This window comes from Talpa europaea, assembly GCF_964194135.1.
Source record: "Talpa europaea genome assembly, chromosome: X".
Lineage (NCBI taxonomy): Eukaryota > Metazoa > Chordata > Mammalia > Eulipotyphla > Talpidae > Talpa > Talpa europaea.
The window spans coordinates 22,144,318-22,171,662 of record NC_140081.1 but is presented as its reverse complement, the minus strand read 5'-3'; the positions used below and the strand labels follow the sequence as shown (position 1 = coordinate 22,171,662).

Sequence of the window (27,345 nt, the reverse complement as noted above, 5' to 3'; positions counted from 1 at the left end):
AATCATATATTCCAAAATTAACTATTAAATATTAGCAAAAGATATTTTAAGAAATCTCATGGCAGCCTCCCTGGTGGCACAGGGTGTTAACCACTGTACTGTGAAGCAATCTGCAGCCTCTGCAGCACAAGTTGGATCCCTGGCCAGGGAGCTACCCACATGGCACAGCAGAACTCTCCTGTCTCGCCTGCTGCTCCCCTCAGCAGTGTGTTTCAGTAGATCCTTCTGTTCTGCTCCACTCTGTCTCTGGTGAATCCTCTCACCCCCCCAAACCTCTGGCCTGTACCCCAGTTCTTGTATGCATAAATAAATATTAAAAAAAAGAAATCTCATGGCATAATTGTAAAATACTGCACATGCCTTTCTTTTCAGACACTTTGATTCTTTGGAAGATATATTTCTGATACTCAGCAATTGGTGAGGTTTGATCCGACACTCTGAAAAGACTTCCTCTTCTACTTCCGATAGTGAGAGTACAGGTGACTTTATGCCTGATGCTTGCTGTAATCCTATCTCTGAATCAGTGTATGAACTCCTGTATAACCTATTGAAAACATAATAATGAATATCTGAGGCCAAGTTCTTTAGAAAAAATATCTGTAAATCCAAATATTCTCCATTGTGCAAGCTGTTGCTGATCACTCAGAACCACCAAAGGAGACTGATGTACTAAGCTGCATAAAATTGCTCCTTCTGAGGAGATCCCATTCTAAAATATCTCCCCAAGGAAAATATGTCCACCCTACCACACTCAGCGACAGCTCACAGTCAATGTCTGAAATTGTGCACAAAATACAAGCCCTTGACTCAAGCCAAGAACAACTACGTGGTATAATGTAAAAACAGCATAATCTAGGTGGTCAGGCTGAGTGTAAACCTTACTTGAAACACATTATTTCCAAGTTACCACCCCTGCCCTTTCTTGCTTCCCTCATCATGTACAGGTTTCTCCTAAAAGAACTCTCTCCAAATACTTCATGTGCTGCAATCCCTGTCATGGTTTGCTTCTGAGGAAAACCACCAATCAAAAGAAAGGGGGAAAATTATAAAGTAGTTCACTATTGCTATTTTCATACATGAAAAAGCCATTCAAGTCACTAACAAGAAACTAAGGAGTAAAGAAAAAAATTCCTGGCTCTACAGGCAGTATAATCTGTTTCCTATTGATTGAGGAAGTGAACTTTACCTATCTGTTTCTTTCTGCAGGCGCACTTCTCTTAAATGTTTAATGTAGCTCATATAATAGTTCTCATGTTCTTTCTTTTTCATTTTTTCAGATTCAGTATAGGCATAGTCAGGATCCACATAGTTATATCTTGGAGTCTTTGTGAAAATTGTCCTACAATATGAACAAGTCATATGAATTTATATAAATATGCATTTATTCGATCAGTATTAAATGCTGTCTATGCCAAAGGGTTGAGGCAAAATGGTGAAAAGGACAGATTCTAGCCCTTTCCCTTATAGTCTATTATATATCAAGATATTATTACACTTAGCAGTAGAGTGGTATCTAATTTTCTTCTTAATCTAATCAGAGAAAATCCTTAAAGTCACCAGGAAATAAAGGCATTTATTCTAAACCCATTCTTAGTCAAGCAGGCAATTTGGACAGTTCTAGATTACAGGTGGGACTAGATCTGAATCTGATTATGTTGGAGGAACATTATGGACTCCAATCCTACCTCCATGCCAAAGAAAAATCAGGCTCTGAGGACTAAAACTCCCATCATGCCATGAACCTACCATGATGTTTGACTTCCTGAATTGGGGAGTTGCTGGAAACTAGGGTGGAGTTAAGCATCCATGCTTGGGTTAAACCCGAAAACCTGTGGGTTTGCATACTCTTGGCTTTGCCTGCTTTTAGCATGTACCCACCAGGATCCTAGATCAGACAGTGTTACTGGAAGGACAGATTGACCAATTAATCTGTTCTCCATCTTCTCATTTCCCTTGAAAACAAAACTTCTGTTAAATTTTCTTTGTGTGCATGCTCTTGAGTCTTGTCCTAAGTCATTAAGCATGTGGGTGAGGACTCACACCCAGGTCATACTGTTTGCCCTTGGGGATGCACTGTAACAATTAGTGTTCTTTTAAAGCTTATTGATTTTGAGATTGAAATTTGAAAAAAAATATATCAAATAATAAACCCTTGGGTTAAACATCCTACTTTCTTATTATCTCAGATTTTATAAAATATCAGCCATGTATTTATACAAAAAAATTCATAATAAAACTGAAAACTACATTTCTTATTCACTGGGTTTATGTGCTTCATTTTCATTCAGCATATATTTTCCATAAAAAAGCATAATTATTCACACCTTCTAGTCTTGATCTATCACAATTCTCAGCAATTTTATTAAGTTTCTCATCCCAATAATTAACTCATGAAGCTGTTAGTCATACAGGTAAAGCAAATTTAATATAATATTTCTCCCTGTTTTCATCAGTTCCTCAATGGATACAGTAAGATTGCTTCATGTCAGTTAAAGTCTTTAAGAGAGAGAGGCAATAAGAAACAAATACTTTGTCATTCAAGGATAGTTGTTAATACTTGAATTTCCCTTCAGGCTCCAGGAACCTTAACCACCATTAGAAGCAAGAAGTTAAGTTCTAAATCTGAAATCCCCTAGTCTGTAACAAAGAGAAAAGCAGCAACTCAGAATGGTAGACCAAATGCCTGAAGTGACAAAAAGCTGGCTATATCTTTATCTGTTTACTACCTTCTTGAAGACTATACTCCAAGAAATACCTCTGCAGCTTTGACTATGTGATTTTAAGTGCGCAAAGCACAGGACCTACACATTACTATGTAAGTAAAACATTTTTCCTTGTTTATTCAAAAATATTTACCAAGTGCCTACTACATGCCTGACACTGTTTTTTTTTTTTTTTAAAGATTTATTTATTTATTTATTTATTTATTTATTTATTTATTTAGACAAGCACTGGGTACAGTCAGAAGCGCTGGAGGGTGAGAGAATTCACCAGAGCCAGAGCGGGGAGCAGAACAGGCAGAGGGACCGATGTACACTGCTAAGGGGAGCAGCGGGCAGCCATGTGGCACCCTCGCCCGGCAGCCGGGGATCGAACCAGGGCTGCAGAGGCTGCGGGCAGCTTCGCAACCCAGCGCTCAACTGCTTCACCACCCAGGAGGCCCAACCCGATAATGTTTTAAGCAGAGGACATAATGCAGCAAACAAAAACTAGACAAAAATTCCTACTTTCTTTTCTTTTTTTGTTGTTTTGTTTGTTTGTTTAGATAAAAAGTTTATTGAGGAGACAATGGACAGAAATAAAGTGGGACTCCCAGGCTGGTGGAACCAGGCCAGGGAGGGGGCAAGGAAGCCCCAAAAATTCCTACCCTATTTTCTACTAAAAAATTGTAAAAGGTAAAATGCACTAAAAAATAAAATAGTAATTATAATTACCAAAAATTTAATATTCAGTAAAATCTCATTACTCAAAGTTACTAATTGCTAGCACAAAAATAACTGAACTAATTTTGTATTTCTATTCATACAGAAAAGAGCAACTTGAGGAAAACAATTATGACAATGGGAAATGTTTAACTGTAATGGGCAGGAGGACACGGGGCAGGGTCTCTATGATCCGAGCAGACGGGGTGAAGGAGGGGTCCCTGAGCCCTCAGTGATCAATAGATCAAAAGCTTTTCAGGCTTTTATTGGGATTTACCAGATACATGGCAGGCAGGGGTGCTGGGGGGCCGGGAGGCTGGCAGGCCTCCCAGCCCTCAGCAAGTCTTCACTCTACCTGGGCTCTCCGGTGTTCTCTGGTGGCCTTGTTCTCTGCTGCTCTCATGGTTCTATTTGCTTCTCTGCTCTCCTGGCGTCCCCGTGACATCACCCTTATAAGCCCAGCCTTAGCTCAGGTGTACCCACCTACCCATGCCCACACCCTACTCCAGGTGTCCACCATCAGGCATGTATGGAGGGATACATCACCACAAGGATGATGATCCCTACCACAGGGATCCATCATCAATCCTAATGGCAGGAGGGCAGAAAAGCCTGATACTATTTCACTTACCCTACATTAACCTTCAAAAAAAATCTGGCATTTTTAAATTATTTAATATTTATTCAAACAGAAACAAAGTGTTAATGTTATATTAACATATTATGCTGCCAAAGGTAACACCATGGCTTGGCATCTATTTTCTATTCATTTTCCCCCCATAATAAATATCAATTTTGGTAAAAAATAAATTAAGAGTTTTGGCAGAGATAACAGCATCTGTTATCTTGACCTCATGGAGGATCATAGGGTACCTTAGGAATTCAGAGTCTCTCCTTCTGCTCCAGCTTTCTGGGACTTCACTAACCCTTCCTGGCAGTCCCCAGAAGGAACGTACCGTGGACTTGTGGCAACTTTTGGTCTTAGATGCCCTGCTTTGGGCCAAGTCTGTCTGGCTGGGCAGTTATATACTACTGTAAACTGATAACTGAATTGATGTTTCTAAAGTTAAGAGGAAATTAAGATTCCTAAGAGGAGGGATGAGGGAGAAAGTACAAAAATGATCCGTGGAAGGGAAAACAAAACAAAACAAAACAAAACAACAAAAAACCAGGCCTCAGGCCTCGCTGGTGGTGCAAGGGGTTAAGCACAGCACTATGAAGCTATCCCCGGCCAGGGAGCAACCCTGGTGTAGCAGACCTCTCCTGTCGCACCCGCTGCTCCCTTCAAGTGTGTATTTCAGTCAGTCTGCCTATTCTGTTCCCCACTCTGTCTCTGATGAATACTTTCACCCGCCCCCCCAAACCTCTGGCCTGTACCCATTCTTGTATGCATAAATAAATAATTCTTTAAATAACCAGAACCTCACTTTTACCTTCTAATGTGGTAAATATTGATATATCTAAAATTCATATTAAAAAAAACCCAAGATGGGCCTCCCTTGTGGCACAAGGGGTTAAGTCTCAGCACTATGAAGCTATCAGCAGCCACTGCATTACGAGTTCAACCTCCAGCCAGGGAGCCACCCACATGGTGCAGCAGACCTCTCCTGTCCCACCTGCTGCTCCCCTCAGCAGTGTATTTCAGTAGAGTCACCTGTTCTGCTCCCCACTCTGTCTCTGGGGAATCCTCTCACCTCCCCCTACCTCTAGCCTAGACCCCAGTTCTTGTATGTATAAATAAATCTTTAAAAAAAATTAAAAAAACCAAGAATCGATATGTAATTTACCATAATACTCAGTTGACTTTTTGCCTAGGTTATTGGGAAGCATGTGTTGAGATGGATTATTTATCAGCCTATGACCCTGAAAGTCTGCAGAGGCTTTCCAACCCATGCAGGAAATGTGGCAAGTGTAAAACAGTTGTGTTAAGAACCAGTGAGATTTGAGGGTTGTTTGCTACTTTAGTGTAAATAAAGTGTATCCTGACATGCATGCTACTTTCTTGCAAAGATGAGATATTTGCAATGGACGCAGCTCCAATTACATAGTTTAATTCAGTGTATATATATACACACACACATATTTTAAAAATTAAGTTAACATTGGTTTACAATACTGCATATGATTCAGAAATAGAGGATCCACTTCTGGTGTATGTCAATAAACCACACCCACCACCAAGCTACCCATAGTCCTCCAACATAGTCCATTGAGGCCCTACCCTCCTTACCTCTCTACCATCTTCCACTGCTACCATCTTCCCCCAATGGTAGCTTCAGTTTTACAGTCAGATTTCTGGGATTTGTTTTTGGTTTGATGTTGGCTGACTGTTTTCTTTCTCTGTATTTCACACATGAGCAAAACCACCTAGTATTTGTCTTTATCCTCTGATATTTCACTTAGCATAAAGCCCTCCAGTTCCATTCTTAATGTTACAAATAGCAAGATTTCATCTTTGTTTATAGTTGAGTAGTATTCCATTCTATGTGTGTGTGTACAAACACACACACACATATCTCATATTACTTAGTCCACTTAATAACACATCCTTGGGCACTTACATTACTTTCAATAAGTTAGCCATTGTAGATAGTGCTGCAATGAGCATATATCCCTTCGAATTAGTGTTTTCAATTCTTCAGGTACATACCTAGCAGTATAATTGCTGGGTCATGTGGTCTATTTATAATATTTTGATAAACCTCCCTACTATTTTCCATAAAGGTTAGACCAGTTTACATTCCCACCAACAGATTGTAAACATTTTAAAATAAATAATTGCTTTCAGGGCTATCTTTGAAGGGTGGGGTAGAGTGTAGTGAGTCAGAGGGAAGGATGGGTACTACATAATTACTAAAAATGGAGTATGAGTGATTTTTACAATTTTATGTTCTATGGTACTTGTCAAATATTAAAAAGAGAAAGTTTGATGTGGATGGAATTTTTCATTTAAAATAATAAGACAAACTATATAAAAACCCAGAATTTTCCATTTGTGGATAAAAAACAATTACAACCTAAACCTCAATAATTATAGCAAGAAAACGGCTATAAGATTAAGTTGGCTTAATGACTTACCAAAAGAAAAGAGACAGAGAAAGTTCAAGGATATAATCAAGTTTAGATAGTCCACTAATAGCACATGAACTGTCAAAAAAAAACTCATTTCTGTCTCATAGGTGTAGAAACCACAGTTGGGCAAACAGCCCAGATAAAGATACCAGGATGCCTGGGTTTCTTCTTACTATGGATACATGTAAATTGAGGTTTACTATCACTTATGATCGTATTTGGGGAATTTTTGTTCACTTTGGGAAATGCTGCTAGAAATGTGACTTTGAGGGGATTGAACAAAAATGATGATGATAACGACGATGACAAGGATGACTGATTTTTCACAATTTAATTTTTTTAACCTTAGATAAATTCATGCTCTCAATCATACTTAATGAACATGAACATTCTGAGGAATTCATAGATTTTGAAAAGCGATTGTTTCTATCATTCTATATTAGTCACATCATATTTGAAAAATTATCTGGTAAGCCATTCACTCCTCAGCAAGCACATAGTACAGGTGATAAGAAGTTAGATAAATCAAATGCACTAGCAATTCAACAACCATCGTTTCCAATGTAGAAAAATGAGAAAATGAAAGTTCATTACAATTAGGACTACTACTACTACTATTGCTAATGCTGCTGCTACTGCTGCTGCTGCAAACATTAGTTACAAGAGGATCTGTAAGACCTTACATGTCATGTTCATCATTATGTTTTCCAAAATGTCAGGTGTTTAAGTAAAGCATGTTACCTGAAATGTTTATGCTGGTCTCCAGACCTGATACTTGCAGTTCGGTCATTAGGATAGGCTATCAGAGCATCCTTCACTGACTGTTTACCTTGGCGATGATTGTGAATGTTTGTAAATTTTGACTGAAGCATTGCAACATGTGTACTGTCCTTGTATTTCACCAAATCTTTGATAACAAACTGTCCCGTAGGATTACTAACCAAAGGAGATATACCTTTAATAGAAATGAGTATTAAGTTTAAACATGATTTTATGAATTTCAGCTTTCTAAAAAATATTCATTAATTAATACACTATTCATTCTACATTACTGATTCTAACTTAAAGCTAAGTCCCTATACATTCAGAAAATAAAAATAATCATTTTAATAAATGAACCTACACAAAACAATCTATCAAAATAAGTAACAAAATGCATGCATAAAAATAGTAATTTGAAAAACTGGATTGACCCATATGAAACTGAAGTTTGTGTAGGTTAAAAAGAGATGAATATCAAGCTATTTCATATGGTTCAATGAGAGAAAGATTACAGAGGACTGGATGAAATAGCAGCAATAAGAAATTCCATGGAATGATTAAAACCAGCTAATATTGTATTTAAGCAAAAAAAATGTGAAAGAATAAAATATAAAACCATGTGTCTTGGAATAGTTCATTTCATGGACCATTCTCACCAGGGTGAGGTGGTATCTCAGTGTAGTTACATTTCTCTTATAATAAGTGAAGTGGAACGTTTCTTCGTATGTCTACATGCCACCTGAATGTCTTCTCTGAGAAGTATCTGTTGAGGTCCTTTGCCCACTTTCAAATGTTTGATAAATTTTATATCTCATTAAACCAATATTATTCAAAGTACGATCCTCAAAAGGACATTAGAATCTACTGGGAACATGTTAGTAATGCAAATCTTTGGGTTCCAGCAAAGACTAACTTAATAATCAATGCGGGGATGGTAAGTCAGTGGTAATTATTTTAATAGGTCTTCTAGGTGATTTTGACAGACACAAAAGATAAAATCCACCTGATTAGATCATATTTGAAATATGTAGCTAAGTAATTAATATATTAAGATAATCCTATGTTAACCAAATTAACAAAAAAAAAAAAAAGATTAAGCATTCACAATAACTTACCAGGATTAATGTCCATCACAACTTCTTTGCTGGAAGGTTTACAGATACTGTTGAACTCTAAATATACATGATGAAAAGGTTTCAGCGATGTAGACAGTAAATCTTCATTTGCCACTGCGCCAATAATTTGTATGCATTGCTTCACACTAAAGATCCCAACTTGATGTGGAATGAATGAACATGTCACATTCTAGAAAAAAAGAAGAAAAGTAGCTAACTGGTATAGGTTGAATATTTGTGAACTCCCAAGACTCATGTTGAAATCTAAAACTCAGTATAATGGAATTATGAGCTGGGGGTGTTGGAGGGTAATTAGATCATGAGAACAGAGACTCCTGATTAGCATTCTTATAAAAGAGGCTCCACAGAGCTCTCTAGCTCCTCCTCTACGTGAGGAAGAAGTTTTCAAGCAGGTAGAGGCCCCTCACCAAATCACGCTGGCATCCTGATCTAGGACTTCCATTCACCAGAACTGTTAGAAACAGATGTCTGTTATTTCTAAACAACACACTTTATGGCAAACCAAATGGATTAAGAAAACAATACCATACTGTTAGGAAAAAATCAAAAGTAAACCCAAAAAATAGTTTATAAAATTTTAAGGAAAGTTACTTCATCGTAGTGATAAAACATCCTTTTAGAAATATATACTGCATTCACAAACCTTTAAAATACATACTGCTGGAAAATAATTTAAGAAAAAAATTAAAAACAATGGTAGAAGCACTTCCAGTATGACAGCTGAGGGACCTCCAGTCATCTACTCCTTTTTTTTTTTTTTTTACTATTTGAAAAACAGGTTTATTAGAAAAGGGAAAGAAAATTAAAAGACACTTGCATAGACACAAGTGGGCAGGAAGAGCTGTCCCAAAGGGACAGGTTTGCTGAGAGAGGCCTGCATGGTTGCAGGCAGGCGGCCTTGAGGAGAGCTGCCTCCACTGAGGGAGGTCAATGAGAAGTCCTGGCAGGTACAGTTCACCAGCAGGCAGGAAGCTGCTGCCCTGCAGAGGGAGAGAGTTGGTGAAAGGAAGCACCTACAGAGATAAAGGTGGGATGAAAGACTGCTGCCTCTACTCCTTTAAAACAGGAAAAGAACACGGTCAAAAATCAACTCCTTCAGATACTTGAAAATTACCCAAAAGCTGGGTGAAATTCAAGGAGCATTAAAAAAAAAAAATGGCTGAATCTCTAAAAAAACAAAAGGCTTTATGGCATTTGTACTTGCTGGACTGTGGTAACTGTGTAAACTATTAGCCTAGCAGCCAGTAAAAGACAATGGGTTTGTAGTTTTCCACAAAGCCTTTCCCCGTAGAGAAAATTATCCCTATTTGTCCTTTCTCTAAGCTAATTAGAGTGTGTACTATGTGGGCATACCTTTAACTGACTTGATTCAGAACTCACTCTATGAACAACTCTCTCTGCAGGGTTTTGCTGCTTCATTCTCCTCCTTCAAAAAAAATCAGCGACAACTACAGAACATCAGAGAAACCTGAGGTAGCATTGCCACTTAAGGCTAATGAGAGGCTAAGCAAAACAAAGACTAGCAACAGCTACCACAATGACAAATAAAAATATTCAGAAGTTATTTGAAAGCTCCTGGGTCTCCTGATACCATACAAGTGTGAGGATAGCATATCCTCCTGGGAAAAGTTAAAGTTCTAATCTCTCTCTCTCTCTCTTTTTTTTTTTTTTTGATTTTATCAAAATTACAAGGAATAACAAGTGTTGTCAGAAATATGGGCAAAAGGGAATCCCTGCACACTGTTGCTGGGAATATAAATTGGGGCACACACTAAGGAAAACCATATGGAGGTCCACCAGAAATTAAAAATGGAACTACTATATGATCCAGCAATCCTACATCTGGGTATATAGCAAAAGAAAACAAAATCAGTATTTCCAGAAAGATATATGCACTCCCACCCTCACTGAAGCATTTTTCACAATAAAAAAAAGATGGAAACAATTCAAATGTCTATCATGGATGAATGTATAAAGAAAACATGGAATATTATTCAGCCTTAAAAAAGAATGGCTGCCATTTGCAATATGTATGAATCTAGAGTACGTTACGCTAAGTAAAATAAACCAGACACAGAATATTGTATGATCACACTTATATATGTGGGATCTAAAATAGTCAAACTCATAAGAAAGAATAAAATGGCAGTTTTAGAGGTGGGAGGGAGAAGGAAATTGGAAGATGTTGGCCAAAGGGTACAAAGTATGTTTTATGAAATGAATAAGTTCCAGAGATCTAATGTACAACATAGAGACTACAATTAACAATACTATATTACAGACTGGAAATATGCTAAAGGGGTAAAACTTAGTGTTCTCACCATTTAAAAAAAATCACAGCTATGTAAGGTGATGAATATGTTCATTGACTTGATTGTGGTGATCATTTCACAATATATGCATATATCAAAATGTCTTGTTGTGTACCTTAAATACATTCGATTCCTATTTGTCAATTATACCTCAATAAAACTGAGAGAAAATAAAAGAATGTTGAGGATAAAGCTGGGGACTTGTGGGGCAAATATAAACTGAATATTTATTGCCACATCCCATCCGAGTACTTTGATATGTATTGAAAGTTCTAATGTCTCCTTTTGTTTAATTACATACTTTGTTTCTGTAATAAAAAATATATACATAAGAAAACCTGTAGATGAATGTTTATAGCAGTGTTATTCATAATAGCCAAAAGGTGGGATCAATTCAAATGTCTATCAACTGATGAAGGAATAAACTAAGAGGCAGCCCTATGAAGAAATGAGGTTCTGATAAATACTGCAAGACTAATGAATCCTGAAAATACTAGCTAAATCAAAGAAATCAGACACAAAGGCAACATTGTATATGATTATACTTATATTATCAAGAACAGGGAAATTTATAGACAGAAAATAGTGGTTGCTAGGGGCTAAGGAATGAGGAGAAAAGGGAGTGGCTGTTAATGACAGGGTTTCTATGGGGGGCATTGAGAATGCTGTGTAGTTATATAGTGCTGATGGTTTCACAAATCTATGAATATCTGAAAACTACTGAATTGTATATGTTACATGTGTGAATGTTATGTTATATGAACTATACTTCAGTAAAACTAGATTTTTTTTAAAAGAATAAGCTTACCACACTTCTCATTACTGTAGAAATCACAGTTCTCCAGGATCCCCCACATTTCCTACATTTACTTTTTATTAATTTAAAACTTACTGGTGCTAAAGAAATCCAGAAATATAGAAGGTGAAAAATTATACTAGGAACTAATAGATATGTTTAGTTATATGTTTGTATGTTACAGGAAAAAATTATTTGAGGTGGTAGATTTACGAGATTTGGACTAAAGGAAGCCTAGGCAGGCATTAAAAATAAATGTTCTGCATCATTTAGTTAGCCCTTGATATTTTATAAATACTGATTAAATCTTTGAAAATTTGGTGGGGGTTATTCTAATAAATCAGTAAGTTATAAATATGAGTTGGACACTTAAATATGCATACAATAGTTCTTGATTGCAATTGGAATAAAGCTTCCAACAACTTTAAGAACCATATCACTACACAGTGGAGAAAGGATATAACATCATAAACTGAGGCAAAACTGAAATCTTTCATGCTTGCTACCATTTAAAGAAAGTTTTGGAAACTTTTTGTGTAATATGCCAGACAGCAAATACTTTAGGCTTTATGGGCCTTACAACTTTCCCACAACTATTCATCCTTTCCTTTATTAAATCAAAGCAGTCAGAGACAAGAGGTGAAAAATAAGAGCAGTTATGTTCCAGTAACAGTTTACTTTACAAAATAGCAAATGAATACAGTAAAGTGGCAGGATGCAAAGTTAACATACAAAAATCTATTGCATTTCTATATGTAAATAATGAACTAGCAGAAAGAGAAATCAGGAAAACAATACCACCTACAATTGCATTAAAAAAATTAAATAACTTGGAATAATTTTATCCAAAGAATGAAACACCTGTATACCAAAACCATAAGACATTGTTGAAAGAAATGTGAGAATACAGGAAGAGATGGGAAGATATTCTGTGCACATGGATTGGAAGATTTAGCATCGTTAAAATGTCTATATTACCTAATGCAGTCCCTATGAAAATCCCAATGGCATCCTACACAGAAATGGAACAAAAAGTCATGAAGTTCATTTGGAACAACAATAGCGTGAATAGCAAAAATACTCTTAATAAAAAGGAAATGGCAGTATCACACTCCCCAACTTCAAAGTATATTATAAAAGGACAGTAATTTTAAAAGTTTTCTACTGGAATAAAAAGATACACAAGTCAATGGAACAGAACTGAGAGTCCACAAATAAAACCACACTCCTGTGGATAACTAATTTATAACAAAGGCGCCAAGAGTTTACAATGCAGCAAGGAAAGATTCCAACAGTGCTGGGGAAAACTGGACAGCGACATGCAAAAGAATGGAACTAGACCACTATCTCACTCTATACACAAAAAATAATTAAAAATGGATTAAAGACTTAGATGTAAATCCTAACACCATGAAGTGCATGGAAGAAAACATACACTACCCACTCACTCCTTGACATCAGCCTTGGAGATGTGTTTGGGGACACTACTTCTACAAGGGAAACAAAGGCAAAAATAAACAGGACTATACCAAGCTAAAAAGCTTCGGCACAGCAAAAGAAACTCACATCAAAACTAAAAGACATCCTACTCAACTGGAGCACAGCATACATCCAATAGGGGTTTAATATACAAAATATACAAAGAACTCAGAAAACTCAACAACAAAATACTCTATTAAAAAGGGCCAGAGAGGTCCTCCCCTGGTGGCACAGCTGCTCGCAGCCTCTGTAGTGCTGGTTCGATCCCCAACATGGTGCACAGACCTCTCCTGCCATACCCGCTGGTCCCCTCAGCAGTGTACTTCATTGGTCTGCCTGTTCTGCTCCCCGCTCTAGTGAATTCTCTCACCCTTCCGCACTTCTGACTGTACCTAGTGCTTGTATAATCTTTTTTAAAAAAAGAAAAAAATGGCCAGAGACTTTAAATAGACACCTCTCCCAAGAAGATTAACAGATGGCTAACAGGCACATGAAAAGATGTTCATCATCACTTTTTTTTAAAGATTTATTTATTTATACAAATAACAGGCCAGATGTGCAGGAGGGTGAGAGGATTCACCAAAGACAGAGTGGGCAACAGAACAGGCAGACTAACGAAGTACACTGCTGAGGGGAGCAGCGGGTGAGACAGGAGAGGTCTGCCGTGCCATATGGGTATCTCCCTGGCCAGCCTGGTATTGAACCCGCACTGCAGAGGCTGTAGACAGCTTCATAGCACTGTGCTCAACATGCTTCGCCACTGGGGAGGCCCTCATCATCACTTTTTATTAAGGAAATGCAAATCAAAACAACAATGAGCTATCACCTCACACCTCTGAGAATGGCTCTTATCCAAGAGACAAGAAACAAGTGCTGGAGAGGATGTGGTAAGAAGGGAACTTTTATACACTAGTGGTGGGAATTTTAATTGGTATAGCCATTATGGAAAGCAATATGGATAATCCTCAAAAACTTTAAAATAGAAATGTCATATGATCCAGTTATCATTCTTCTGGGTATTTACCCAAAAGGTACAAAATCACCCATTTGAAGAGATACATGCATCTCCATGTTAAATGCAGCATTATTTACAATAGGCCAAAGCTGGGAACAACTTAAGTGTCCAACCTTTGAGGAATGGATAAAGATGTGGTATAGATACACAATGAGATACTATTTACCCATAAAATGGGAAAAGAAAGGTGAAAAATTCTGCCATTTGCAGCAACATGAATGAACCTGAAGGGAATTATGTTTAGCTAAAGGAGCCAAGCAGAGAAAGACAAACACCACATGAATTCACTCATATGTGGTAATAGAGAAAACAGAGATAAACTTTCGGACTATAAGGCCAATTAGTGGTTACCAGAAGGAAAGGGAAGGAAGCAGGTGGGTAAATCTTAAAAGGGGGACAAGTGTATGGTGAAGTATAGATCTGGATTTTTAGCAGTGAACTTAATGTAATACGCAATATGCTGATTCTCAAAGATGAACACATGAAATTTATACATTCTAATGCAACGTTACTTCAATTAGAAAAAAAAGTAGATGTGGGGAAGCGCAAGGAGCTCTGCTGTGCCATTCTTGCTGCTAAGGGTCCATGCTGCCTCTACAATGACTACTGAACCAGAAAACAAAACACCACTCAGGCAGGAGGCAAAATTTAGCCTGTGAACTACTGTCCGCCAAGGCCTGGTTCAGAGATGGAATGGGAGTTAGCTGAGCAGAAAAGTCATCTAAGAAAAGCTGGCCCTCGCATCTAGAAGCTGGCCTGGCATCCACAGATACACCTTGGGGGTCTGTTTTTTCTGTCCTGTGTCAGCAGTACATGGCCTAGACCAGTTACCTATCACCAGTTTCAAATTTGAAGTCTATTTAAGGTCTGGCTCTTATGTCACCATGGCAGGAAAACCTTTCTACCCTGCCTGTAAGCAAACACAGTTCTCTGAGCGTCCCTATCACCTAGCTACAGATCTCCTTTAACCTATTTTGCATTCTTCTTAAACCACGCCTGTTTGTTTCTATGTCATTCCCTTCCTTGTGCACTAAAAATTTTCTTACCGGCAGCCAGCTGGAGGGAAGAAAGCAGCGTCAATCCGCACAGGGCTGCTAGGAACCGCAAGCCCTTGGTCAAGGCGCCCAATGGCTGTGCTGCGCCTGCGCTGGTGATGGAGCTGGGGCGCATCGCCAGTAGCACAGCTGAATCCACTAACCTCCCAAGGAACCAAACCACCCACCTAGTCACCTGGACCACCTGACCTCGGCCTGGGCACCGCCCACACAGGAATCCCCCCAACTGCCAAGAGCCGGAGATCTGGGGGCCGGAGCACCTGTGAGGCCTGCAGGAGTCAATCTGAGACTGCAGGCCTGTGCCAGGGCCAAGACCTGAGGCTCTGCCAGGACCTACGCTCAGCTCCTCCCTAGCTGGTGCTGCTTCAGCTTATGACAGCCCGCCCGCCCCCACATCCCTCCTCCCTGTGCCCCAGACACACAAAGCCCGTGACCTGTGGCTGCAGAGTGCCTTCCTGTAGGGTAAGGTAAAAAGGTATCAGGCTTTTCTGCCCTCCCGACATCAGGATAGATGACGGAACCCTGCGGGCACCTGGAGTAGGGTGTGGGCATAGGTAGATGGGATTCACCTGGGCTAAGACTGGGCTTTTAAGGGCGGCGTCACCGGGACACCAGCAGAAGCAGAGAAGCCGAGAGCAGAGAAGCCGAGAGAACGACAGAGAGCCCAGAAAGAGTGAAGACTTGCTGGGGGCTGGGAGGCCTGCCAGCCCCCAGGCCCTCCAGCACCCCTACCTGCCATGTACCCAGTAAATCCCAATAAAAGCCTGAAAACCCGCCGAGGTCTCCAGGACTCTCTCCTCCTTTACCCCGTCTGCATGGGATCATAGAAAACCTGCTCCGTGGCCATAGCTGACCTTACACTTCGACATCAGCCTGGTTTGAGGTGGATTGGGGGTCAGGGTCAAGAAGGAGGACACAGCCATACAAAAGACTCAGAAACTTAGTCCTCAGTAAGTACTCGGACTACTGTGTCTGCTTCCTCCCTGTAGGGTAAATGACAGTCAGGCTTTTCTGCCCTCCCACCATTAGATTAAATGCATGCCTGATGGCAGACACATGGAACAGGGTATGGGCATGCATAGGTGGGTACACCTGGGCTGAGACTGGCTTATAAGATCAGAAGAGCTAGAGAAGGTCGAGAACACCAGAGAGCCTAGGAAGAGTGAAGAGTTCCTGGCACCCCTGCCTGCTGTGTACCCGGTAAACTCAATAAAACCCTGAAAAAAGCCACCGAGGGCTCCAGGACTCCTCCTTCACCCATCTGCTCCAATCATACAGATCCTGAACCGTGCTCTTCCTGCCGCTGCACTCCCATACCACCTCACCTCATAGGAAGGCAAGGCCTAAGCTCCACAGAGACGAAATTGCCAGCCCTCTCTGTTTCTGTCTTGGGTTAGCTGGAACTGGGGCCCATGGCACTGGACCTCCACTTCCACTGCATGTATGCACACCCAGATTGGCTACCCTTCAGTCTGGTGTTGGGACCCAAAGCATGTTGCAACCCCCTTGGTGCGGGCGTACCTGCCTCCCATCTCCTTTCATTTTTTTGCTGCTCTTGGCAACTGCTGGCTTAGGGGCATCCCACTTCTGGTCCCTGGATTCCACTGCCCTAGACAAGGGCTCCAGGATCAGTTCTTGCACCCACCGTACCCAGAGGGCAAATGCTCTGTGCTGGATATTGGCGTTTAGTGGCCAATCTCTTGGGCATGAGATAAATTAACACCCGCAAGAGCAACAACAAAATTCTCAAAAGCAGTAACTGTGTTTTGCACATATTTCTATTCCCTGCAGTGTCAAATGCTTTCCTGGCATGAAGAAAGACACTTAAATAATTATGGACACTGTGTGACTGTCAATACAAAAGTATTCATAACTAGTCCACAGAAGAGAGACAATTTCTAAACACTGGTGGAATAAATGTAGTTTTTAATCCCTTCATGGCATTTTAGTAAACCTTAAAATATCTGAAGCATGTTGGTTAGGATGTAAACTGGTCTAGTCACTATGGGAAGCTGTGTGGAAGTTCCTCAAGACACTAGAAATGGATCTGCCCTCTGACTCAGCTATTCCACCCCTAGGAATCTACCTAAAGAACACAAAACCAATAATTTGAAAGGAAACCCACACCACTATGTTTATTGCAGCACTAATGCCAAGATATGGAAACAACCTAAATGCCCTCCAAACAAATGACTGGATCAAGATGTGGTATACAGGCACAACGGAATACTACTCAGACAAATACCAACCTTGAAAGCTGACCATAGATAGGAGGCTTCTATGAAGGGAGGGGTGAGGGGAAGGGTAGAGAGGTAGGTGGGAGGGTGGGGGAGATAGGGGGTAAGGGTACAGGGGAATATGGTGATCCACTATGGGTATTTTGTGGTGTGAGAACTACGGTGACCACACCTGAGGGGAGAAATACAATACTGTCCAAAAATTAAATCAAGAAAATAAATATTTGAAGCATGTGAAAGCATAGAATAATCATCTTACCTGGATACATCCTTCATCAAGCTTGCCCCTTTGAGGGTCGATTTTAAAATGTGCTGTTTTTCTAAAGTCATATACCACAGGAAGTGACTTGGAATGATTGTGCATAATACACGTAATTTCTGAACATTCACCCATGAAACAAGGTGCAAAATCAAGGACCTGTCCTGGATCAAAGTGTAATAAGACAGGAAGTCCTGTTCCTGTCAGCGCTAACTCCACTTTGCGATATCGATCACCTGTAAAAATAATAATAGCTTTTTAACATAAAGTATGTTTTTGGAGTCCAGAATATATTTGCTCAGTCCAAACAGCGTCATATGAAAGACCTAATGACTTGGATAGCTCATTCAATCTTTGATTCAACAAAATTATCAAGTGCCTTCTCTGTGCCAGGTAGTCTTCGAGGCCTTGGGGATACAGTAGCGAATAAAAAAGTCATCATGGACTTTATGTTCAAGTGCCGTGATATTGACAATAATACAAATAATCAAATAGGTAGCATTTCAGAAAGGAACGTTGCTATGGGGAAACATAAAGTAGAGCAAGAGAGATCATCATAACCTGGGGCTGCTCCTTTTATAGGGAGATCCAAAAGGCCTGTCTGATACATATTTAAGCAAAAATATAAAGGAACCCTGGAAGAAAATCCTGTCAACATCCAGAAAAAAATTTATTTCAAACAGAGAGGACAGCAAATACAAAAATTCTAAGGCAGGATTTTTCTTGGCATGTTTTGAAAAAAAATAAAAACATAAGAAACAAAATATGACGGGAAGAATAGAAGAATGGTGAGACACAGTGGTATGATTTTAGATTTTTCAAAGTAAAGTTAACAAAATTTGCTGAATGGATGTAGAATAGGAAATTGAATATGTGATAAATGACAGTGATAAGATTTTTGATTGGAGCAACTGAAGTGATGGATTTCCCATTTCTTTTTTTAATTTTTATTTTTATTTATACAAGCACTGGGTACAGTCAGAAGTGTGGGAGGGTGAGAGAATTCACCAGAGCCAGAGCAGGGAACAGAACAGGCAGACTGATGAAATACACTGCTGAGGGGAGCAGCAGGCATGGAAGGAGAGGTCTGCCCACCATGTGGGACCCTTGCTGGTGGCCGGGGATCGAACCGGCTCTGCAGAGGCTTGCGGGGCAGCTTCACAGCACAGAGCTCAACCACTGCGCCACCAGGGGAGGCCCGATTTCCCATTTCTTGAGTGAAAAAGACTGCAGGAGGGACAGGTTAGGGAAAACCAGAGTTCTGTTTTGGACCTATTATACTTGAGACAACTATGAGACATCCAATTAGAAATGTCTACTAGATCACTTAATGTATTTACAAACTTAGAGTGAAGGTGAAGGAAGAAGCACTGGAGGTTTGAGGTGATGCAAAGGTGTGTGATATTAATCACAGATGCTGAGAAAGTTAACAGATGGACAAATGCAGCAGGAATGTCAAACTTCTTGAAGGACCCACTCGGGATTAGTTACTATAGATATAAAGTGAACCCTCAGAGTACGGTTTGTGTTTGTCTCCAGCACAGTTAGCTTTCCAGGTATACACCAAAAGTAGGCTCAAGGTTGAATTTAATCAGATTATAAGTTTTTCACACAATCTCAGTGGGAGATTGGCCAAGAAATCTGACAGTACCTGGGACAAGGTGGTTAAAACAATGAACACTAGAATATAAGCTGGGCAGGAAGATAAACATGAAGTTTCTGACATACTAGAAAGAACAAAGGAACTATGAATTATAGGCTCTAAGTGGGTGAAAGAACCATTTTGCAGAGAACAATGTAACTAGAATCCAAACAGTTCATATTTCTTCACTGATGATCTTACCAGCCAATCCTAGACTCTCAATTACCTTTAAGGTAAACCCAGCATCTCCATCTCTAGTTAATCAAAAGTAGATTAACTTGCAAGCCTCAAACCCATGTTCTGTCTGTGCTCAGCAGAGAAACCATAACATAAGCAGTAACAAAGCAATCAATTCCTGACCAAGGAACACAGTTCAACTCTATTCAATAATTTCACTTGCATTGACATGCAACTCTTCTAGACTCTTGACTCACCATGGCTCGTCTTTCTGTATTGATCCTTCATTTGTCTATATATTTATTTTTTCTTAAATCTGTCTTTCTAAACTGAACTCCAAATCTTATTCCTCTTTTGCTCACTGCGGCCCATCCAACATTATGTGAGAAAGTAAAAAGTACAATGCATCTTGACATGTAGTCAACAAAGACTACACAGGTTTTAACATCCTAGAACAGTATATTATACCCTATTTATGAGAGCTCCAGGTCTTGTTCTTTGACTGATACTTACTGTATGTAGATTCTAAGAAAGCTGAGGATCAGGCAGAGATGGAATGGGTCATTTGTTCCCACATCAATCTCTAAGAGAAAACCTAAGCTTACATAGAAATGAAATCATGTTTTTTTTTTCCATTCCTTAAACACTAGATCATCATGTTTATCTAATGTCATTTTAAAATAACAAGGTCATCTAAATACTCACTGAGGTTGACTACTTCCTAACATGCCACAGATGTTTTAAGGTCTTGGATATATTTGCATTTTCATTCTATTCAATAATTGTATGTTTTTATTAAATTGCCTTTACAAATATTGATGTTTAAACTCTTAATTTAAATTGTTACACATTTGTGATTCTGCCCATTTCACTTACCCTTGATGCTTTCATTATCATCTCTCAAAAATCCTTCTTTACTTCCTACAGATTCAAACCTCAAGAAGACAACATAATCCTGCCTGTGTGATGGGTCAAAGTTCTTTTTACTATCAAGCACTAGCCTGTAAAATAAAAATCAGTCAGTTATTTTTAAAGCAAAGGTGATAGATTTTATTGTCTTCCAGTAGAGTATCAACCCAATCTTTAAATCAATGAAAAAAAAAGGTAAAATGTCAGGGATAAAAAATGAACGGTGATCCATTTTCCAAAATTTCTGAACTGATATAGAGATTTTCCAAAAGAAGGCCACAAATGGTCAAGACCCCCAAAAAGTCATGACAACATTTGCAAGACAAGAGTTATGTAAATATTAGTCATCAAGGTTCAGCTCAAAAACACCACTTTCTTATATAAAGGATTTTCTTCCCAGGCAGAGTTTACTGCTGGCTAAGGACTGTTCAATTTTCTACAGTAGCTCTTCTTACTCATGAATGTCTAGCTGGGAACTTTTTTTTTAATTTAAATTTTATTTTTATATTCCCCATACAATTTCAACCCCCTTATTTTGACCCCAATCCCTCCTTTTCCGGCCCCCATCCCCCCCATAGAGTGTCTCTGGTCCCTAGTTGTTTGTTGATTTTGATATTTTCTTTCGTATAGTTATTCTTTTTCCTGGTCCCTTATTTAAGTTTTCTAGATTCCTGCTATGAGTGAGACCATTCGGTATTTTTCTTTTTCTTTCTGGCTTATTTCGCTGAGTATGATCCCTTCTTAGCTGGTAACTTTTATTACATATTTCTCCCCTGGACTCAGTACATATTGCTAGGCATATTATTTTTAGAGAAAAACAATCAATTGGAGAACAAGAAAACAGCAAAATTTTGTCAGAAGAGAAAAAGAAGAGACTGGGGCCTCCCGTGGTGGCGCAGCGGTTGAGCGCTGGGCTGTGAGGCTGTCCGCAGCCTCTGCACCGCTGGTTCGATCCCCGGCCTCTGGCAAGGGTCCCACATAGCACGCAGACCTCTCCTGCCATGCCCGTTGCTCCCCTCAGCAGTGTATTTTGTCTGTCTCCCTGTTCTGCTCCCCACTCTGGTTCTGGTGAATTCTCTCACCCTCCCGTGCTTCTGACTGTACCCAGTGAGTGTATAAATAAATAAATAAATAAATATTTTTTTAAAAAAAGGAGAGACTAAAAGAGGGAAGGAGGACAAAGACAGATGGACTGAATCACAGGCCTGCACACTAGCTATCTTTACTTGTCTTACCTGGAGGTCAGCTTTTTTAGCAGTGAAAGCTCAAATATATACATGAGAAATTGATATGAAATACCACATCAGAATGCAAATATCAATAGCATGTTGAGAACATATTTAACTTAAGACTTGAAATCATTCTCATACCTATAAAATTATGTTTGACTCTCAAAGTTAACATGCTGAAACCCCCCCCCCACACACACACACCCCCTTGGGATTTCAAGGACTGTGTATTAAACATAATCTTACACATTAACCAAAATTTTTCCTGTATGAAGGTATGATTAATTCAGTTACTGCAGATTGTACAAATAAACAATAAATTTATTACCCTCCTTCAATTAAACTACAACTCTTTTGTGTGTTTGTTTTTTGTTTCTTTGTTTTACCACAGAATGCTATTTTTTTTGAGAACCATTCCCCTATCAATCTTCTAAAGCATTACTTGAACATTTAAACAACTATGTATTTTTTATGTACTAAGTCTTCTAAATCTAAAAAAAAAAACCCTACACTTTTAAGGTCTAGAAGCAGAAAAATAGACTGAGCTTCCAACAGACTACTACATTGTTTGTATGAGGAAATAACTGGGGGATGCCAAGTTCATATCTTAGAGTACATGCAGCCATGTGGACTAATGGAAATATCCACTTTCCAATATCCACTGATTTTATCAATGGGGTTGTTTTATTTGGTTCCAGTTCCATCATAATTTTGATTTTTGATCTTTAAAAAGTATTTCAGTTATTTTTGTTAAATGTTGTTGCAAAGGGGGCACTATTATTGAAACACAATTCTTCAACACATGTTTAGTATTACTAGTGACTCTTGCCACAAAGATGGATACATTATTAGACTTTGCTTCTTACAAGCCAGGGTAAACATACTTACAAGTGGATTGCTTAATGCCATACACATATACTGCAAGCTCTCAAGTGTAGCTCAATTTGTTCCCATGCATTTAAAATAGCATTTCCAAATATATTTCAAACTAAATGACCAAACCAAGTACAAAGGCTTGTGAAAACAAACATTAGCAAAAAAAAAAAAAAAAAAAAAAAAAAACCCTTAAAAAACTATATTAATTACAGCAAGCAGCTGTGGTTAATCCCAGCAGCTGCTATAGTTTTAATATGTATGATACTTTGTCAACCGCCATTTTGCTCAAACAGAAGCAGAGTGCTTTCTTTGGAGACTGCTAGAATATACTGCTTGCCACCGGCCATCACCTAATTATTTCTGCAAGGCAAAAAGGTCTATTTGCACAGATTGGATTGGGGTCACAATCCAAAACAACCCCAATCTTGAACTTCTACCATCCCATTTCCACAAAGTCTAGAGAGATTTTTAAGTTAACATAAAGTATTTAGAATCACACTTAAAAATTAGAAATAATATTAAATGTTGGAAACATTTAGAGCTATGAAAAAGAACAGATGGATAGCTTCAAAAACTTTTACTATTAAAATCAATTTGAAAAATACCGGATGGCCTCACTCATAGCAGGAATTTAGAAAACCTAAATAAGGGACCAGGAAAAAGACTAATTATAATAAAGTAAAAATCAAAATCAATAGGCAACTATAAACCAGAGACACACTGGGGTTGGGGGGGAGAAGGGATTAGGATCAAAACAAGGGGGGTGGGAATTGTATGAGGACTATAACCAAGATGAAAATGCACACATTGTGCAAAAGTGAAAAATGATGTAAAAAATATATAAAATAAAATTAAAATAAATAAAATCAATTTGATGAATGTATAGTTAATATACTTTCCATTCATAAGTGACATCACAATGAAATTGATTTTTGCTTACTTTGGGCTGAAACAAAATGTAATTACAATCTTTTCATAAGGGAGCAACTGCCCATCATTAGGAATACAAGAGATAAAAGTGGTAACATCGATATCCTTTACTTTGCGTAAGCAGGTGAGATTATTTAAAACAACATCTGTTCTTTGTGGAATATTTGTACCCTGTAACATAAAATCAGAAATAAAGATTATTAGGACAAAATGTAACAAAATAAAGTATTTTAAGTATAGGTCATAAAAAAATAATTGAAATTTCATAGTCCAGAAGAAAGTATGTGTCTTTAAGGTAACATACATCAGAGACCAAGGCATATCATAAAATTTAAAGAACTATTAAAAAACTGATGAGACAAAAAATTCCTATAATTAGTCACTGATCTATAAGAACAGTTGCCTAATTTACTTCAAATATAAATATTATTATCAATGTTAGTTTAATTTAATGACTTTTGAGGTTATCCTTAGAGACTAATAAGATGAAATCAATCTTCAAGTCATGGTAAAACCTATTTAATAGAATAATTAAACAGCTTGTTGATCATTAGTAAGTTCAAAACAATGTTTCAGAACATAATTACTGATCTTCCTCTGCTGTGGTATTACTTACCAGTTCTTCTCCAACTGAATCATCTTGCAGTATAGCCACCCAATTTATGGGCTCTGGACTATTATTATAAAGAAGTATCTGTTCAATTTTTGATGTTCCGAAGAAAACAGAACCAAAGCGTACACAGTCCAGCCTTCTCTCATTAGTCAGGCTTAACAATTCAATAATTGGCTCAACCAGCAGAGCTTTGACACTTAAGAGTATGTCTGGACGACCTTGCAAACTCACTCTATAAGATAATGAATTATAAATATATTTTTAATTCAAATTCCATATATTTTAGTTTTTCCCTAAATACTTGGATAAACAGAGATTGTATAAAATCACATTATAATTAAATTTCAAAGACATAAGAGTTCCTTTCATATACAAACCAGAGACTGCCATGTCCTCCTGTCTGTCTGAATCTGCACAGTAGAATGGCATATGTGCAAACTAATTCATTGTCTCTAGGAAACAACAAAGTTGGAAAACAATCACACAAATTGAACCCCCAAAAGAACTTACTGGTTTGTAAGTCACCAGTTATTTCGTAAATACTAGAGTGATGATCAACATGGTCACCTCTAGTTCTAGAATTATTTTTTAAAAAGATTTTATTTATTTATGTGTACAAGAACTGGAGTGTAGGCCAGAGGTACAGGGGTGTGAGAGGACTCACCAGAGACAGAGTGGGGAGCAGAACAAGCAGATCTAATGAAACACATTGCTGAGAGGAGCAGCAGGTGAGACAGGAGAGGTCTGCTGTGCCAAGTGGATCAGCTCCCTGGCTGTGAATCGAACTCACGCCGCAATGGCTGCCAATAGCTTCATGGTGCTGAGACTAACCCCTGCTCCACCAGGAAAGCCCCTAGTGTTCCAGAATTCTTATTCTTTCCTAATTTATCATGGTCCTCCAAGACAAATTCATCCTTACCCTAATAACCCCAAATTCCCTACAAAGTATATCACAAAGCCCCACTTCTTTGCTGACATGGATATCCTTCCCATAAGACATCACTTCCCTGACTAATTTGTATTCCCTTTTGGAACTGCCTCCCCATACATTTCTCTCTCTCAGGCATAATGCAATCCTTTTTGATCTTGTCCCACTACATGCCACAAATAACTGACCATGCCACAACCATCATCCAAGTCCTTATTTTACACTAGATGGCTGTCACAGTGGGCAATGCTAATATCATCTCTTTCCAGCTCTCTTTTTCCCCTGCCTCCTTGACACCTACTTAACTGGCTTTCTTTCTAACTCTTTCAGACTGTACCTTCTCATTCTTCTAAGACTTGGATATTTTAGAAACTCCGTGATTAATGATGTTTCTCTCCTACTCTTTCATATTCCACTCTCCAGCTCAAACACTTATTTTCAACACTCCCCTCTTTCTGATGCATTGATGACCCTCAGTCCAAAATACCTAGACCAGACTTTTTTCTGGGACTCAAGATAAGTGAATATTATAGGCTCTAACCATTTCCACAGGATTTTGCAAAGTAACTCAAGTCAACACGCTAAAACTGAATTCAAGATATTCTCCCACAGATCCATCCTTCCTCTTACCTTCCTTTTCTAGAAGCAGTGATCAAATCTACTCAAATCTACCTCCATGGCACATATCCTATTTGTATACTCTCTCCTATTTGAATACTCCCAAATTGTTCCCTAGCTCAGGCCTTTACCATTTATTTTCCACCACACTAAGAGTTTCTAGTCAGAATGCCCACTCCACAGCTGTACTCCCACATTTGGTTTGCACACTGCTATTGGCATGACCTTTCTAGAATGCGAACTCTTGAAGACACTCCATCTTAAGACACTTCTGAAAATTTAAGCCTTCTCAATGAAACTTAAACTACTACCAAGGCTTACAACTGTTTCTCAAACATTTTGTTTGGCTGTGATCTTCAGTAAGAAGTATGTTTTACCTTCCAATACGTAAGGCCCACACACCAAGCAAATTTTACAAAATATTATTTATCCTTACTATGTGAGACTCATTCTGATATGTTCTGCTTCATAACACTAATGCTAGTGTTGACCCATTATACTGGTTGCAGATACCACTAATGAACTGAGACATACAGTATAAGACAAACAAAGAAAATACTGTCCCACAAGATCCTTTACTGAACCCTGCTCTATTGTTTATCTCATGTCTCTCACATCATTCTTCACCTCTGTCTCTATGCCTCTACATTGCCTCAGATCACTCAGTGTATTACACTGTTTACTGCTCTCTAGGATTTCAAGACTTCTACTTGCTTTGCCTGAAATAACTCATCTAACCCACCCTATCACCAACCCCACTTCTATTAGACACACACACACACACACACACACCCCAAATCACACTACTGCTACTGGTCTTTACCTGGCTAAATCATAGTCACCAAAAAGTGTTTGGTTCAACTATCACCTCTTTAGTGGAGCTCTTTCCTAATCTACTCCCTTACCCCCAGAAATCCAAACTAGAAGTCCTGTTATAGGTACCCGTATATACCATATCCTCTGGTTCTTCACATTTTTGAGTGCTGAGTGCTTGGCAAATAGTAGACACTCAATGAATGAATACTGATTGAAAGAACAAACTACATATGTTAAAACACAATAGGTGTATCGAAAGAGTGAAACAGGAAAGTATTAAGAACTATATTACAGTTAAGAACCATAGTATACACTCACCTTGCAACTTCATGTACAGTTCTGGGCTGATCTGCACAGAAATCCATTTTAATAACCACTGATGATTTAGCCTCCACAATACCATCAGTTGGAAAAATGATAATGGGTAATCGACCCTGATATTCTATTTTAAACCAACCTAAGGAGAACAAGAGAAAATAGTTGGCATTTGGATTTTACAATGTCTCATTCACACTCTTAGTAGGGGACAGACATGTATTATTGAGTCTGTGGTCTACTCTGGACCAAGAAGCCCGGGGTTGCAGTCACCCAGTGAATGTGAGCCTGGTATTAGGACTCAACCCTCATCAATAGGTAAAACATATTTTCTGCTTACTATTTACAAACACTTAGGCTTACGGGCTTTGCCTACATTATTCTGTTTAATCCTCATATGATTCTATGATATAGGTTCATTACCTCTGATTTATCAATAAAGAAATAAAAACTTAGAAAGGTTGAGTGACTTATCCAGAGACACACACCTATGATCGTGGATTATATTAACCCCAATTCTTCAACCTTCTCTGCATTGCCACATTTAGGCAATCACAAAGTATGTCTTCCTATTCCTTGAGTATGAAATTGATCATGTGATTTGGTTTGGCAAATGGCATGGGGGCAGATGTCACAACATGCCAGATCTAAACCCAGATATCTCTTGCATTTTTATCAGTGTTTCTATTGAGAGTAATTGCTCTCTCTTTGGCCTATGCCCCCAAAATGAACATATGTGGAGCAGTC

The 27,345-nt window shown here is 38.6% G+C and overlaps 1 protein-coding gene across 1 annotated transcript in view; it reads right to left on the bottom strand.

Moving 5' to 3' along the window:
* The window catches only part of CFAP47 (cilia and flagella associated protein 47), a gene marked incomplete at both ends in the record, with an annotated part of 326,556 nt that overhangs the window by 286,930 nt on the left and 12,281 nt on the right, over positions 1–27,345 (bottom strand). Inside the window, 9 exons of the mRNA XM_084258887.1 lie at positions 361–544; positions 1,187–1,339; positions 7,236–7,449; positions 8,372–8,561; positions 17,546–17,781; positions 20,241–20,365; positions 23,319–23,479; positions 23,925–24,153; positions 26,602–26,740. Of these exons, the coding sequence (XP_084115013.1) occupies positions 361–544; positions 1,187–1,339; positions 7,236–7,449; positions 8,372–8,561; positions 17,546–17,781; positions 20,241–20,365; positions 23,319–23,479; positions 23,925–24,153; positions 26,602–26,740 (1,631 nt within the window). The remainder of the gene's footprint in view (positions 1–360; positions 545–1,186; positions 1,340–7,235; positions 7,450–8,371; positions 8,562–17,545; positions 17,782–20,240; positions 20,366–23,318; positions 23,480–23,924; positions 24,154–26,601; positions 26,741–27,345) is intronic.